The sequence below is a fragment of the Colossoma macropomum genome, unplaced genomic scaffold (genome assembly GCF_904425465.1).
Source record: "Colossoma macropomum unplaced genomic scaffold, Colossoma_macropomum, whole genome shotgun sequence".
Lineage (NCBI taxonomy): Eukaryota > Metazoa > Chordata > Actinopteri > Characiformes > Serrasalmidae > Colossoma > Colossoma macropomum.
The window spans coordinates 35,172,934-35,188,758 of record NW_023494790.1 but is presented as its reverse complement, the minus strand read 5'-3'; the positions used below and the strand labels follow the sequence as shown (position 1 = coordinate 35,188,758).

Below are 15,825 nucleotides of genomic sequence, written 5' to 3'. Positions count from 1 at the left end.
CTCGAGACTTGACCTGGGCTCAGATCCCAGAGACTCAAGACTCAACCTGTACTCGCACCCCAGAGACTCAAGACTCGACCAGTACTCGCACCCCAGAGACTCGAGACTGACCCTGGACTTGAACCACAGGGACTCGAGACTTGACCTGGTCTCGGACCCCAGAGACTCGAGACTTGACTCACATCCCAGAGACTCGAGACTCGAGACTCAACCTGTACTTGCAATCCAGAGACTTGAGACTCAACTAGCACCCCAGAGATTTAAAACTCGACTGGCACCCCAGAGACCTGAGACTTGACCTGCACCACAGACAATCCACCTTGAGTCGACTCATACCCCAGAGACTCAAGACAGGACTCAGAGTTGTACCCCAGAGATCTGCGACACAACTTTGATTCTCAAAACCCAGACTCATACTCCAGATTCGAGACTCAACTCAGACTCCCCAGAGGCTCAAGACTATGCATGGCATTCTAAAGCAAAATAGGCCCAAGAGAAACCATCTATTTTTGGATTTAACACTGTTTTACCATTAATATTCCATACAAAAACTCAGCAGACACGTGTATGTTCACTGGTGGTTTTAGATAGTGAATAAAATGGCTATATTTGTGTTGCCAAATTTACAACCCCTGGTCCTATCACCACCACTGTAAGGAAATCTGAGTAAATTTCTCTACAAATTAACCATTTCACATCAAACCACTCTGAATTATTTTTCTTTACATCTCAATTATATAGAAATTTAAAACTACATGTGGAATTCCCCTTTCAGAGATATCACAGGCCAGAAAACCCAGTCGGATAGCTCTGTTACCCCATGATAAGCCAGTGGTTTCACTTCTCTCCAGTCTCACTGTGTTCTCCACCTGCTCTTCCCTCTCTTATTGCTTTGCCTTCCTTCACTTCTAGTGATTCATGTTTTGCTCTCCCTCTCATACCCTCTTCACTTTTTATGTGTGATGAAGTTTTTTATGTCTTATAAGGCATTTGACCTCACTTGAGCCCAGCAAGATAACACAGCTGTCTCTCACTGAGTGAATGTAAATCACTCCGCTCCATCACTCCGCTCGCGATTGCATTTGGGCAGAGCAGTAGTTACGGTGGCTCATCTAAGATGTGTTTCACATCACTTCTCCTTTCGCCTTGCAGTGTTCCAATGCTCAGAGAGTCTCAGAGGCAACACAACTAAAATATATCAGCCAGCTGCATAGCTTAGGGCTGGAAGAGTTAGCTCCACCTTGCTGGTGTACACTTAGAGACTGTAGCTCATCTGATGATATACAGTTAGCATTTGGCCCTTCACCAGTGACCACAGAGTCGCTCCTGCCTTTTTTTTTGGGTGGTTGACCACTCTCAACCTGGCAACAACACTGCTGTATCTAATATACTCACACCAGCACCACACAAACTGCCATGCCCGCATTGGTCCTGTGGTCAGGAATTGACCAATGACGAATGGGGTAGAGGGACGATAAACTGTGCAGTCTGTAACTGTACACCAATGTAGTGGACCAATAAGATGGGCAGAGCTTATAAAAAGGCCAGTGAGTCGAAGTACAATGTAGGTGTTTCTAATAAAGTGGCCAGTGGGTGGAAGTACAAAGTAGGCGTTTCTAATAAAGTGGCCAGCGAGTGGAAGTACAAGGTAGGTGTCTCTAATAAAGTGGCCAGTCAGGGAAAGTAGAAACCAGGTGTTTCTAATAAAGTGGCCAGTTAGAGAAAGTACAAGGCAGGTGTTTCTAATAAAGTGGCCAGTGAGTGAAAGTACAAGGCAGGTGTTTCTAATAAAGTGGCCAGTGAATGAAAGTACAAGACAGGTGTGTCAGTGGGTGGAAGTACAAGACAGGTGTTTCTAATAAAGTGGCCAGTGGGTGGAAGTACAAGGCAGGTGTTTCTAATAAAATGGCCAGTGACTGGAAGTACAAGGCAGGTGTTTCTAATAAAGTGGCCAGTGACTGGAAGTACAAGGCAGGTGTTTCTAATAAAGTGGCCAGTGACGAAGTACAAGGCAGGTGTTTCTAATAAAGTGGCCAGCGACTGGAAGTACAAGGCAGGTGTTTCTACTAAAGTGGCCAATGAGTGGAAGCACTAAGCAGGTTTCTCTAATAAAGTGAACAGCTAAATTCAGGGCATTCTAACATGTTCTCAAGACTGAACCCAAATGCTTCTGGGATTCATCACAGCAGGCGCCTCTCCTCTTTCACTAAGTGAGTCTCTAACAAACTGGCCGTCCATATGGTCATGTGGCGTTTTGCGTTCCCCTCCGAGCCTCTGACGACAAGGCGGCCTGTGGACTGGGAAGATGAAAAGGATGTATATATGCATGAACTGAGGCATATGCTCGCCAAACGATAAAGCAGATGCTGCCCATGTCTGCAGATGCCTGGGATTCAAACTTGAGCAGAACTCCAATGCTAAGCCTTCATCAGAACTGCTTTGAAACTTTTCTGGTGTTTACATCATCACTTAAAAACAAAAGCAACATGATACGGGTTCTTCAAAGCGTTACTTTTGAACAGAAGACCAAATAAAAGACTCGAGTTCAGAGAATAAGAAGGAAGTCTTGAGCAGATAATCAATCCGTGAAAATAAAACTGTGAAACAAAGAGGAAAAGGAGAACAGAGAGAAGAAAACAAAGAGAAAGAGGACGGAGGCGGCTCACCTGAGTCAGAGCTGGCTGATGCAACAGGCATTTTTGGTGTCTCGGGTTGTCAGGACTTTGTACAGCTTTCTGCCTGAAGACAGAGAGAGAGAGAGAGAGAGAGAGAGAGAGAGAGAGGGGTTACCATATACACGTTTTCACTGAAGGATCAGATGTAGACATGCACTAGTTTTCCTAAGCAGCTCATTGGTCAGGTTCAGCAGCGTCCAGACAAAAAATAATTCAGCTTAACTTAATTCTTAACTCTTAACTCTCCCAGGTCCCCCTTGGTGTAGATACACAGTGCTGTGCAACAGTTTCAGGTGCATTATTTAAAGCATTTATCATGGGATTAGATGTGTTTTTGCTTGTATAATCACCATATGCCATTGGAATAAATTCAAATAACCACAGATATATTAAAAAAATAAGAATTTCTTGTTTTCAGAAAAGTAGTTCTTGTCAGCTAGTTAGAAGAACAAAGTTTGGTGACAGATTTCTCCTGGACACCTCCAGCCACCAGTGCACTTGATTTAACATGAAGTCAAAGCAGGTACTGGATGATTACCAATTACACTGGACTGCCTGGAAATAGTTAAGCAACACACTGACACACACAACATGACCACCTTCTGTATTATTGTTATGTGTATGAGTGAATAAATGCTTACTGCCCAGATAAATAGCTTTTTACATATAATCATCGGATCAGGCCCACGACACAATCCTATCCGGCCTGCAAAAGTATCTTAATTTTCTACTAATATTAGCCTGTTTCACAACATGCTGCACTACGGTTCCCAGCATGCACTGCAACATAATGTGCGCTCTGACTCTCCTACACCAGCAACAATCTATGGCACAGCAGCTACACCTCAGTTCTACAGAATTCTACACAATTCCACACCAGTCATGTCACCAAACACACCAGCTGCATTTCAGCTGCAGGTCAGCCAATATAAACTTCAGCTCAGCAGCTCAGAAATTCAGCCCAAGTATTAATGAACTTGCAGCAAAGAAAGGATGCCAGGTGTCTAGTTCAAGCAGATAGGTAGGTTTAAAAGACTGAACTCCTGGGGTTGTTTAAATTTTGAATATTTCAATGTATTCATGTAATATTGCAATGTCTACTACAAGTGTCTGTATTTTACTGTTGAAGTTTTTGAGTATTTTGAATAAACAATGGCCAGTTTGAGTTTGAGCCCACTGTTTGGTCGAGAATTTTTAATATGGCTCCTTTAGTGGTTTAGTTTGACACCCCTGTCTTAGACAGTAAGTGAACAGTTGGTTCTCGTAGTCTGCATGTTGGTTGTGGGAGAAATGGGCAGGCAAGATGACCTGAGAAACTGTGACGAGAGCCAAATCATTATGGCCAGACGACTGGGTCAGAGATTCTCCAAAATGGCAAGGCTTGCAGGGTGCTCCAGGTCAGGAGCGATGAGTGCCTACCAACAGTGGCCCGATCAAGGGACAAACCACAGACTGATGACAGGGTGTTGGGCACCCTAGGCTCATCAATGCACCAGGGCACCAGAGGCTATCCCGTCAGATCCGAACCAACAGAAGAGCTACTGTGGCACTCACGTATCCACCCGAAAGCGCTTGTTTTCCAAAAGCTCCTCCCACCTTCAAGATACATCATCAGAAGGGGGTATTCCTGGTCTTTAAATGGAAAATCAACCACTGTGGCACCGCTGTAAAAGACAGTAACGTTTACAGAAATTGGACCGATCCGATATTGGTATCGGGTCCGATATTGACGTCACTTCACTCATCGGATATCCGACGGACAGGACCGATCCACTTACCGATCCGTTTTCCAGTCCGCAGCTTGCGCTGGACCATGAACCTGCTGTAATGTAACATAAACACACCACCGATCCAGATTCCATTCCATCTTACCATGAACCCGCGGCAACTTCAGTCTGTAACTGAGTGAGCAAATAGCATTAGCTGTTGATTTGACTAAAATGTCATTTGTTTGGAGATATTTTAGTCTGGAAACGCCAAAAAGCAGAACTGCTACTTATAATGTGTGTAAAGCCAGCGTGCCGAGGGGTGGAAGTACGGCTGCATCGCACAATACAACCAGTTTAATCAAACACCTACAGAGGTTTCATGTTGAAGCCATGATATTTGGACCTTAGATGTGAGCCCAGAGTGTCTGATAAGTCTCACTGTACACTGGGTGAGCTCAGAAACGTGCACTACAGAGCGCTTTTTCAGGTGAAAAGGTGCAGGGGGTCACACACCAGCAGTGCAGGTGCAGCCTCTATTACAGATGTGCTTAGTGATTTAAAGATTAAACACCTTAAATACAACGTTAAACACAATACCAACAATAATAATGGAACTTGTCTCGGTAACAGCAGTTGGAATCGGAATCGGATCGGAGCTGGAAAAATATGGATTGGCCCAACATTACAAATTTTATATACTATAACTAATACTATACTATAACTATAACTAAGATGCCTAATTTTGATCATTGACAATGGTTTCCCTGGATAAGAAACCCGGGGGCTGTACTGATGATGGTCAATTTTGAGATCTATTCTTTTTTAGCATATTTCAATACTTTATTAAGCTGTTTTACGATTAGAGGCTACATATGTGAAGCTTCCACATCCTTCAGGTGGAGCTCTGATCTCAGACCAGACTCAGAAAGCCCGCTCAGATGTTAACAGATGCAGGACTGAAGAGTTACACTGCTACCACTTTGTTAGAGAAAGAGAAGAAGAGAGGGATGAGAATGGGCGAGGAGGGGGTGGATGTACGGAGGAGGTTTGGAGACAAAAAAAAACAGGAGAGAGAGATGATGCAGGAAATTACCAGATCAAGAGTGAGCTGAATTTTACACACTGTCCACAGCAGGGACTATCTCAGTGATGTGGAAGCACTTTTGTTCTTCGGTTGCCATGACAGTGCTGACCTGTACACAGAAAACGGAGAGAAAACGGACCGATACGGAAGCGAAGAAAAGAAGAAAGGTGCGGAAGAACCATTCAAAAATCCCACACACTGACCTTTCGACACCTTCAAACCTCATCTCGAAGATTTACTCTGGATTTATTTGCTGGAAGTAAAATAGATCAGGAATAATTAAAATAGTAATTGGTAAATTTGCTATTACAAACTATAAATACTGAATGAAATGAAGACACAAGTCACAAATTACTCCAATATTATAACCAGCAGCAAACCAGAAATACAAAACAACCGTGGCACCACTGATTACTCCAATTTCAACACTTCTTCAGGCAAAGGCATTTCTAAATGAAGCTATGAATCACTATAATTTGTTCTTTCTGACACGGTGCTAGTTCTCCTTATTACTTACCAGCATAGTGGTGTGGGCGGAGTTTTCACAGGCTCTGCCTGATTGTCATGGATACCAGAAAATGTTAACCCTTTACTCTATGACCTAAGAGATACACATATAATATGTTTTTTAATGACTTTTCTTATTAAAAATGGCATAACCAATCCAAATATAAAAAAATTGACAAAAATATGTTGAAAGGGGAACCAATACACGGCCGTAAGACATAACCACAGTCATCATCCAAGCATGAAAAACATGCAAATAACAGCCAAATATGCATAAATGTTTTTAAGAATACAGATAAGAATATGAAAACACAGTCAACTTGGAACATAATGAATGATACATCCAGTGTTCCCTATGGGTTGCATGCTGTTGCCATATGGCAACAATTACATTTAAACTTATATAAAAACCCACGCAATCTACATTGTTTTTATTTAAGACAAAGAACGGTAACCTCTCACAGCTTGAGTTAGTATTTTTTGTTAAATTGTGATTGAGTCTTGAATTACACACACTTAGAAAATCACTGGGTCGCATGCTGTTGTCATAAGGCAACAACTACACTTCATTTTATATAAAACCCACACAATCTACATTGGTTCTATTTATGGAAAAGAACTGTAACCTCCCACAGCTTGGGTTGGTATTTTTACTTTAAATTGTGACTGAATCTTGAATAACAGACACCTAGAAAGTCACTATTGCCATATGGCAACACCATAAAGTAAAGGATTTAGGAAAGAAAAAGTAACAGAATTGCTTTTTTTTGTGTTGCTCCAAGCTTAGACAGAACTTCATAAGCACAGCTTTGATAAGACTCAGTCTGTTGTCCTAACAACAGATTTTAAGGGTGTAATAGTTTTGAATTTGCATTATACAGTCACATATTTCCAACTGCCCCCTGGCTTCAACTAGTCAACTAGTCTTCTGGGAGCCAGACATGATTATGATGATGACACACGTTTGGGGACAACCTGTTAAACTTTCGATGCTGGACTGCAGTGAAATCCACCACCAACAATGGTACATCCACCCTTAACAATCCAATTACATACAAAAGCTTATTATTCAGCAGCTACAGGGACTTCAATGCAAAATAATGGAACTATTCTTAGGTTATAGAAGTGTGTAACAATACTAATAATAATGCTGAGGATAGAAATTAAGCTGAATCAGTCTGGACAAGAGAACTACCTTCAGGTTCTCCAGCAGATCTGAAACATCCATGCAGGCACGGATTTCACTTGTTCTTTTAACCGATTTGCTGGGATAAAGTAACGAACTATTAGCAATGTCACTAAGCTTGCTCCTGTAACACTAACCTTTGTACATGCATGATAAGAAAAAAGTAAAACTATATAGTGTATCTATTGGAGCAGGGCTGGTTTTCTTAGCGGGTGTGTTTGTTTGCTCTAAAAGGGCCAAACTCTTACATACATCTTACTTATAAAACACAAACATCTCCATGAAGGCAAAACATTAAGTACAGCGCTAAAGCGTCTAAATGAGCCACCTGACTGCGTCGTAAATTCATATGCAGACACACAGATACATAAATATCTGTTTCACTGAAGTTTTTAAGCACTAACTGCACCAGTTCCTAGCAGGGGGTTTGCATAAGCTGTGTTTGTGTAATTGCGTGGCTTCGTGACTAAGCTGAATCCATAAGGAAGATACTCCGGCCATCAAGAAACGAAGCCTTTCAGGGAGACAGCTAGTGGAGAACGTTAAGAAGTCAAGCTCTGAACAATCTTCTGAACACTGCCTTCTCTCTCTCTCTGCCGTCTATCTGTCTTCTCTGCTTTTCCCCTTCCTCTTTTAAGCGGCAAAAGTGACGACACTAAAGCAAACTGGAGCTCAGCGGACTAATTCTCAGTGCTGCCACTCTTCTCTGCTAGAGCAATCACCATGCAACCAAGTTAAAATGCTTTATAAACATCTAATGGCCCATCCTACTGGATAATCGGGCCAATTTTTAGACCAATTTGACCCTCCTGACAGTCACAAAAGGTGTCAACATTTCAGTCTGGCCTTAAGTTACTATCTTGCTGGATTTTCTTGTGGTGAGGGGTATGTATAATCCAGTATTTACCTTTCATCTATGCAGAATCTAGTTGTGGCCACCTCGATTCTAAAACGTATATAATAAACGTACAATATTTATGACTGAATAGCGTGGAACGCAAGAAGAACAGTAACTGTCTCAATAACCAACGAGAGCTGAGCTGAACAGCCAAACTGTAGCATCACTGCCATAACGCTAATTTCAATTAGCGCCTCTTTGGGATTTGCCATGTTGTGTCAGCACCAATAACCTGTCATGCCTGGGTTGATCTAAAGCAAGCATGACAAGCTGGGGACGTTCCGGGCCAAAGTGCTGCAAAGATTAGTGTTCCCCCTCATCTAACGCTCTGAATTCAGATCATGAAGGCCTTGCTAATTAGCTGATGGGCTGAATCAGGCGTGCGTGATGAGGTAGCGTGCTGAAGTCTGCAGTGTTTTGGCCCACAAGAACTGTAGCTTGACACGTGATCTAAAGTCATCATTGTTCACGAGAAATTCTGTGTGATCCCAGGTACTCTGATTCATGAGCGTAACCCCAAAAAGGCGTCATATTTTATTTTGGACTAATTTTGCAATGTGAGGAGGCTTAAAAACAACATGATAGTTTACATTGTAAATGTGGTTTTATGATTCAGAGGTGGGTGCATAGTACATTGAATATTTCTTATCTGAATGGGCACAGGTTGGGATCTTGTACAAGTCAGGATTTTATCTCATAAAGACAACTCTGGTGGTCATCCAGAGCTTGTACATACATCCAAAGGAACACCCATAACTAGTTTTGTATTCTCCTTCTACTGACCACCAGAGGCACTGCATAAGCACAGCAGATGACTAATACCAACAAGGTCATGAGGAACGACACTTGCCTGGGGTGAAGCTGAAGTAGCCCTAGGGAACACTGCTGGGTAGGCCACAATGTCTCTGTGGAGCCGAGAGAGCATAGGGAAATGACAAGTACATCCGTAAAACATCCATTGATGTAGAAACCCTCCAAGCACAGTAGCAAGATGGCGAGCCCAGTAAAAGCTGGCAGATAGATTTGCAAGTCACAGAAACGACCTTCACCAAGCCTTTGTGAAAGCCTGTATTTTGGCAGTGGAGTTCCTGTCACTGAAGCCAATGAATAATTGTTCTGTCTGACAAGCTGGTCTCGTCAGCTCAGACAGGGTACAACAGATAGCAATGAGTGTCCTGCTTGTCAAGAAGGCAATTCAATACACTGATTTACACAGTGATGGGATAAGACCTCAGAAAGAAGACAGTGTAGGTGGCTCTCCCCGACGTTTAGATGAGGTAATCACCAATAGAGAGCTGGTGAAATCCAGTTTAGTCCTCAAATCGGATCCCACATCGGACTCCTATGTGAGCAGGGGTGAAAACACAGAGTGCCCTTAAGAATGGCCAAGCCTGGATCACCTTTAACCACAGCAACTATGAAGCAGAAACCGTATCACCTGTCAAAAGTCCTTCTCCAACAACAGGCATACATGGACTGTGACCCTGGCATCGTGGATAGTCTCCCAGATTCCCAAGTCATAGTTCTTCAGCTGCAGATGAAAGTGTAACTGAAGGAAATCCGTATGCAGTTGCCACACTCCCAGACCTCCCAGCTGAGACAAGGGGTCCTTCCTGGGAGCTGTCATGGTTCACCTCTCAGCAGCAAAAGTAGCAGTGAGTGTCATATAGTCTGATAGCAGGACTCGGTTGCATGCATTTTTTCAATGCCTCCCTTAGCCATGGCATCAAACTGCTGCCCAGGTATCAGAGGTAAACCCCTCAGGATGCCCTTACCAGCCTTAGGAAGAGAGGGGTGGGTGTTTGAGCCAGTAATATTTAATGGCCACAAGTCAAACTTGTTAAAAAATCCAGCATCTGCCTGTGTATCTGAACTAGTAAGATTCTCCTGCCTCTGTAATACAAACATTGTGTGAAACACAGGCTACAGCTGGAAAAGTAGTTTGAGGAGGCATCAGCCCACAGAGGTCAGGATAGATTTACTAAACTCTTACAAGGTCACTGGGCTGGGCCAATCCAAGTTGTTGACTTCTTAAATAGGAACTGGTTGTGTCACTGTAGCACACTTAGTCTTAATTTCTGCATCAGCTGGGATCATGGGGAACATAATGCATGACCACACCTTGGTTTATTTACATTATTTTAAGTGACTCTTATATTAGTCCCATAACGGGGATATTTCACCTCCACATTTAACCCATTCGTGCAGTGAAACACCACATACACACTAGTGAATGCACACACACTAGGGGGCAGTGAGCACACTTGCCCGGAGCGGTAGGCAGCCCTATCCACAGCGCCTGGGGAACTTCAGTCACGTACTGTCGGCTTAGGGAATCAAACCAGCAACGTTCTGGTCACAGGGCTGGTTCCCTAACCTCCAGCCCACGACTGCTCTGGTTGACCCATTTGTTATTATGTTTATTTACCTACCACCTTACATATGTCCATCATCTCTGTGAGTACTGACTAGTTGGATTTAATCAAAAGAATCAGTTGGTCAGATCCATTTGACTTGAAAGGTAAAACCAGGAACTTATCAAAATGTATGAGAACGAGGCTCAAAAACTGAATGCTCAAAAAGAAAAATAATTACAGGACCAGACACTGATGTAAAAGATTCCCAAGATATTAGGACTTCTTTAGTTCACTGCCATCTACATCAGCTATGCCAACAGTTTGTGTCCATAGCCAAGATGCAATGCTAGCATTAGACTGACAGCTGTCTTCCTTGACGATTGATATGGACTAAACCGACATGATGTGTGACACATTCATACCAAGGCTCAAAGTTCTAAACACGATGGTATAAGCTTGAGCTTTTATTTTTTAAGCTGTTCTATTTTTCAACAAAGTAGCCCCATAATGTAAACACACAGAAATACACTGAAATACACTTCAGTTCAGCTTCTTTAAGGTTCACCCATGCATTCAACTGCACACACAGCTTGTACAGTCTCCACAGAAAGTACTGCCAATAAAATGCGACACTGTGGAGCAGCGACACATAAGCCTAAGGTCACCGTGCCCAATGCCAAGCGTCGGCTAACCCGCAACTAATCATCCAAATGTAAGTACCTGACCATGTTAATGCTCTTGCGGCTGAGCGCGACCAAATCCTCACAACGATGTTCCAGCATCTAGTGTAAGGCCTTCCCAGAAGAGTAGAGGCTGCTACCACAGGAAGCGGGGTAGGCCCACTATCCATAACCTTGGTTTCACAAGAAATGCTGGATTAGCTGGCGCTGGACATCCAGTATACACTACAAAACTGAATAATTAAGACATCCATTTTGGGTAAAAATACATCCGCATTGTCTATTTCTGTGATGCAAATCTCAAGGATCTTACTCTGAATTCCAGAAATCCCAATACTGTGGAACTGAGACTGTGAAGCTTTTGCATAATGCAGTTGTAACATGCCACTACACTCAGCTTCACTGTATCAGCAGCCACAGATGCTCAGATGCAAAGTGAACATCAAGTGCCATGATAGTGATGACCACTAAGTGGACCACGTCTGTTCCTCCTATTTCCCTCTCTCCCCTCTCCCTCTCTTCCTGTCTCTCTCCCAGATCGATCCGTTCTGGCACTGCTGTTGTGACATCAGGCTTCCTATGGTAACACACAACCAGCAATCACCAAGACAGCAAGCACAGCTGTCTCTGTGTGAGGGTGCATGTGATTGTAGTGGGGGGATACAGTGATGTATGTGTGCCTCCGAAGCTCCACTGAAGATGGGGGTGGGGAACAATGTTCGGTGCAGACATGTGAACTGAATCTGAACTGACACGGCTACCCTTGCAGCTTCGAGAGAGGTCACTGAATGGCTAACCATTGAGTGGGCATCTGGAGATCACTGCCGCAGAGGCATTCAGTTCACAATGCCCTTTATTTTCAGCCAAAAAATAAGGTCTTCCCATCTCCTGTATCAGCTGAGATCCATCGGGGCAGGAGAATCTGTTATGGGCCAAGAGTTGACCTCAACACCCAGACGTGTTGGGGTCGCAGACTGACCCCTGCTCACATGGATATGCTGGTATTTCTCAACAAAAATGACTAGCCACATGACACAGTGCTAAGCTTGACTACAACTGTCTTTTTAACCCTCTGAGGTCCACAAACTCGCCTGTGCGTCAAATTCAATGTTTCCCGATGCTTCTATATATGTTTGTGTATATTTTTGTGATAATACAGTGCAGAAATACAGTTCACATGTCCTGAATCAGCAGAGTCACCCTTTCTGTTCCATCTTATCACGAGATTGTACATCCGGAGTTATGAGCTTGTGAAGAGGGGCTGAGATAGACATCATCTGCCTATTACCATGCGTAACTGGTGGATTCGTTGGTCTGTCTACATTTTGTGTGAAAGTGATCAATGGGCACTCAGGAAACCACTAAGGACTGACCATCACACCAGAAACGCTTCATTCTTCATTCAGTCCACATCGGAGACACATGTAAAATGGCGTGCAGGGAGTTTACAGCAGCTGAAGTTGGAATTGTCAATATGGAAGCCGGAATTGTCAATAAGGAAACAACGTATGGGTATCACATTATATGTAAATGCCTTCAAAGGTTAATTTAAGATATGCAAAAATCAAGGAAAATGTCTTTAGACCCCAGATGGTTAAATGTCATGTTGCTTCTGTTAAGTGTAGCCTTACACTTACACCTGCCTTGTGACCGGAAGGTCACCGGTTCGATCCCCTGAGCCGACAGTACATGACTGAAGTGTCCTTGAGCAAGGCACCTAATCCCCAACTGCTCCCCAGACGCCGTGGATAGGGCTGCCCGCCGCTCCAGGCAAGTGTGCTCACTGCCCCCTAGTGTGCATTCTCTAGTGTGTACGTAGTGTTTCATTGCACGGATGGGTTAAAATGAGATGAAATTTCCCCGCTGTGGGACTAATAAGGGTAACTCAACTTAACTTAGGTTAAAACCCACAAATGTGTTTATTAGCGAACTGTTAGCCCCATATACTTACTTAGTCCCATATATGTTCCTGTTGTTTATATGAAGCACATGACTGTGTTTGATGTTATCATGGGTCTGTGATTTCATGTTTGCTGGTTACCAATTAATTACTGAATTGTAACGGTCAAATCCCTACACCAATTTTCTGGATCCAAATTCCAGCAATCACCCTTAAAAGTGCCATCAACTGCACGGCAACACGCTTTTTGCCCTTGGTTACAAACACCCAAACAGGGTCCTAATCCGCAGGCCCTGAAGCTCCTGACGTGCTGCCTGCCTAAAAATAGCCCTCCAGTCTCCCACAGGTTTGCCTTCTCATTACTTTACAGGGGAAAATGGTCGTATCCAAGACAACCGTGATCGCCTATCTCTCCCTCTCTCTCATGCTCTCACTCCCTCCTTCTATTTTTTTTCCTTCCCTCTCCACTCCCCCGTTTTGTGCCGCTTTGCCATGGCAACAGGAAGAATTGCATAAAATAGTTATAAGCCAGCATGATTATTGAAGAGCGGACGTGGCGGAGATTTAAACCCTCTTGCTCGTGGTGCTGATTGTCGGCTTCGGTATTGTTCTATTATTGAAGCGTAACTGCATAAATGATCTAAGAGAGGAAGGCGAAGGCTGGAAACGGCTAATTACAGGCAAAGTAAGGGCCAAAGACCAGCTGGCCTAAGTAAATGAATGGTAGGAAAGGCCTGGACAATCAGGGATGGGACGGTTACCGGTTTTAATGGAATAAACCCTATGATAATCATACAATGTCATTGTGTTTTTTAATTACCGTGTACGATTAGCATCTTGCTAATTAGCATCTCTACATTGCTAGAGACTCTGCACAAAGGGTGAGGTAGAACATTCACACATCTCTTACCGTGGCAGGACGTTTCATACCGTTCCAACTGAACACATGTTCTAGCGAATTCAGTCTGAAAACTGATTGTTGAAAAATAACGAGCTACAAATTCCAAATCATGCACCTGCGACTTTAACGCGAATTCAGAGGGTCATAAATGTATGCAAATGAACTGTTCTAAGCAGAGCATAGGGGGCAAATATGAATACATTTAGGTGAAGCCTGATCCTGATTTGACCGGTATACTGTGGCTGACTTAATTATTTGCTCATCTTCATGAATATTGATGAGAGGAAGGTGTTACTACAGCAAGCTGCTGCTCCTCTGCAGCTGTGTTGGGCTTATACATGTATAGAGGCCTGAACAAAAGTACAGACACACACACACACATTCACGCACACAGCCCTTCAAAGTAATCTGCCACTGGCACATCAATTAGCCTTAACCGAGAGCACAGGTGCAGAGAGATGGAATATGGAAATTATAGCACACTGATACGAGCCAGCTTTACAACAGCAGCGCATGCAGTTGCTTTCAAAATCAAACTGTAGTCAGGAAGTGCTTCGTAACGTCCAGTACGTTGTCAGAAAAAAGGGTACTGTACAGGGCATCAGGGTGCGAATAGTTTAAAAATACCCTCAAAGGTACAATGATGATCTTTACACTCCATGTGTGATTTATTCGGACAACTTAATTCGAGTGTGTGCGTAAATGATGTCTTGCACAGCAAATGCAATTTTTTGAAAGGCAAAAAATGTAACGTTGACCAATCACGGTCATCTCTGGCATTGGCATGGAGGATCAGCTGTGTACCAGCCACTAGAACTTATTGACAGTATGATGTTCCATAACCACAGGTACTGAAGATGTACCCTTGAGGGTTCCACCCCAGCAACATAAGGGCACCTCAGGATTCGATTTTGATTGAGAAACGTTTGTAAAACGATTTTTGATGCATTTCGATTTTGATTCAGCAAGTAAATTTTACTGAATTTGAATATATACACTTAAAAAGATGGTTCTTCAAGGGTTCTTTAATAAACGAAATGGTTCTATATAGACTCTCAAAGATCCCTTTGCATGATTCAAGGGTTCTTTGCATCATGAAAGGGTTCCTCAGATTGGAAAATGTGCATAAAAGTGCCACAGATGGTTCTATATAAGGTTCTACTATTGTTACGTTTGACTTTGTAACAATAGAAGAACTCGTTTGGGGACTATACAGAACCCGTTTCAAAAAGGTTCTACATAGAACCATCCACAGCACATTCTCCATTAATCTGAAGAATGCTTTCATGATGTAAAGAACCCTTTAATCATGCAAAAGGTTCTGAGTGTTCGTGGTTCTATATAGACCCATTTTCTTTACTAAAGAACCCCTGAAGAACCATCTTTTTAAGAGTGCAGCCTAAGTTCACTGTCTCTTGTAAATCTGTAGGGCTGTTTCACCACCTAATAGGTTTAAACGAAAATCTAAAAAAACAAAAAAAACGATCTAAAAACTATTTAATAGTGTTCAATGTTCATCATTAATTTTGATACTAATTAAATACTCAATTACAAACAAAATCTTATCTACCTACAGTGGTTTTAACACTAGTTATAGCTCTTTGAGCCTAAATGTGTAGATTTGAACTTTGTAACTTTGTAACAGACATTCAGGTCACACATTTTTACTTTGTATGTTGTACTAAAGCAGAGATCGCAACCCAAATGTTAAGAAGAGCCATTTTATCCTTTCAACAAAAATCAAACCCCCTTGGGAGCCACAACAGTTTATGTCCATTTTATTAAAGTAATTTTTACCATCTTGGCTCTAAATATGTCTCAGTATGTGCTGATGTACTAGTAAAGGCTAAAAAATTTAATATAAACTAAAATGCAGACCCATTTTGCTCTGTTTTAAGCTTTAGCTCAGCTATAGCCGCTTTTCTCGC

At 42.7% G+C, this 15,825-nt stretch overlaps 1 protein-coding gene across 2 annotated transcripts in view; it reads right to left on the bottom strand.

The window, feature by feature from the left end:
* mpp2b (membrane protein, palmitoylated 2b (MAGUK p55 subfamily member 2)) overlaps positions 1-15,825 on the bottom strand; it is a 73,800-nt gene that overhangs the window by 51,862 nt on the left and 6,113 nt on the right. For both annotated transcript variants that reach the window (XM_036573202.1, XM_036573203.1), the window contains exon 2: positions 2,667-2,739. In XM_036573202.1, coding sequence (XP_036429095.1) covers positions 2,667-2,697 — 31 coding nt within the window. In that variant the 5' untranslated portion in view covers positions 2,698-2,739. The remainder of the gene's footprint in view (positions 1-2,666; positions 2,740-15,825) is intronic.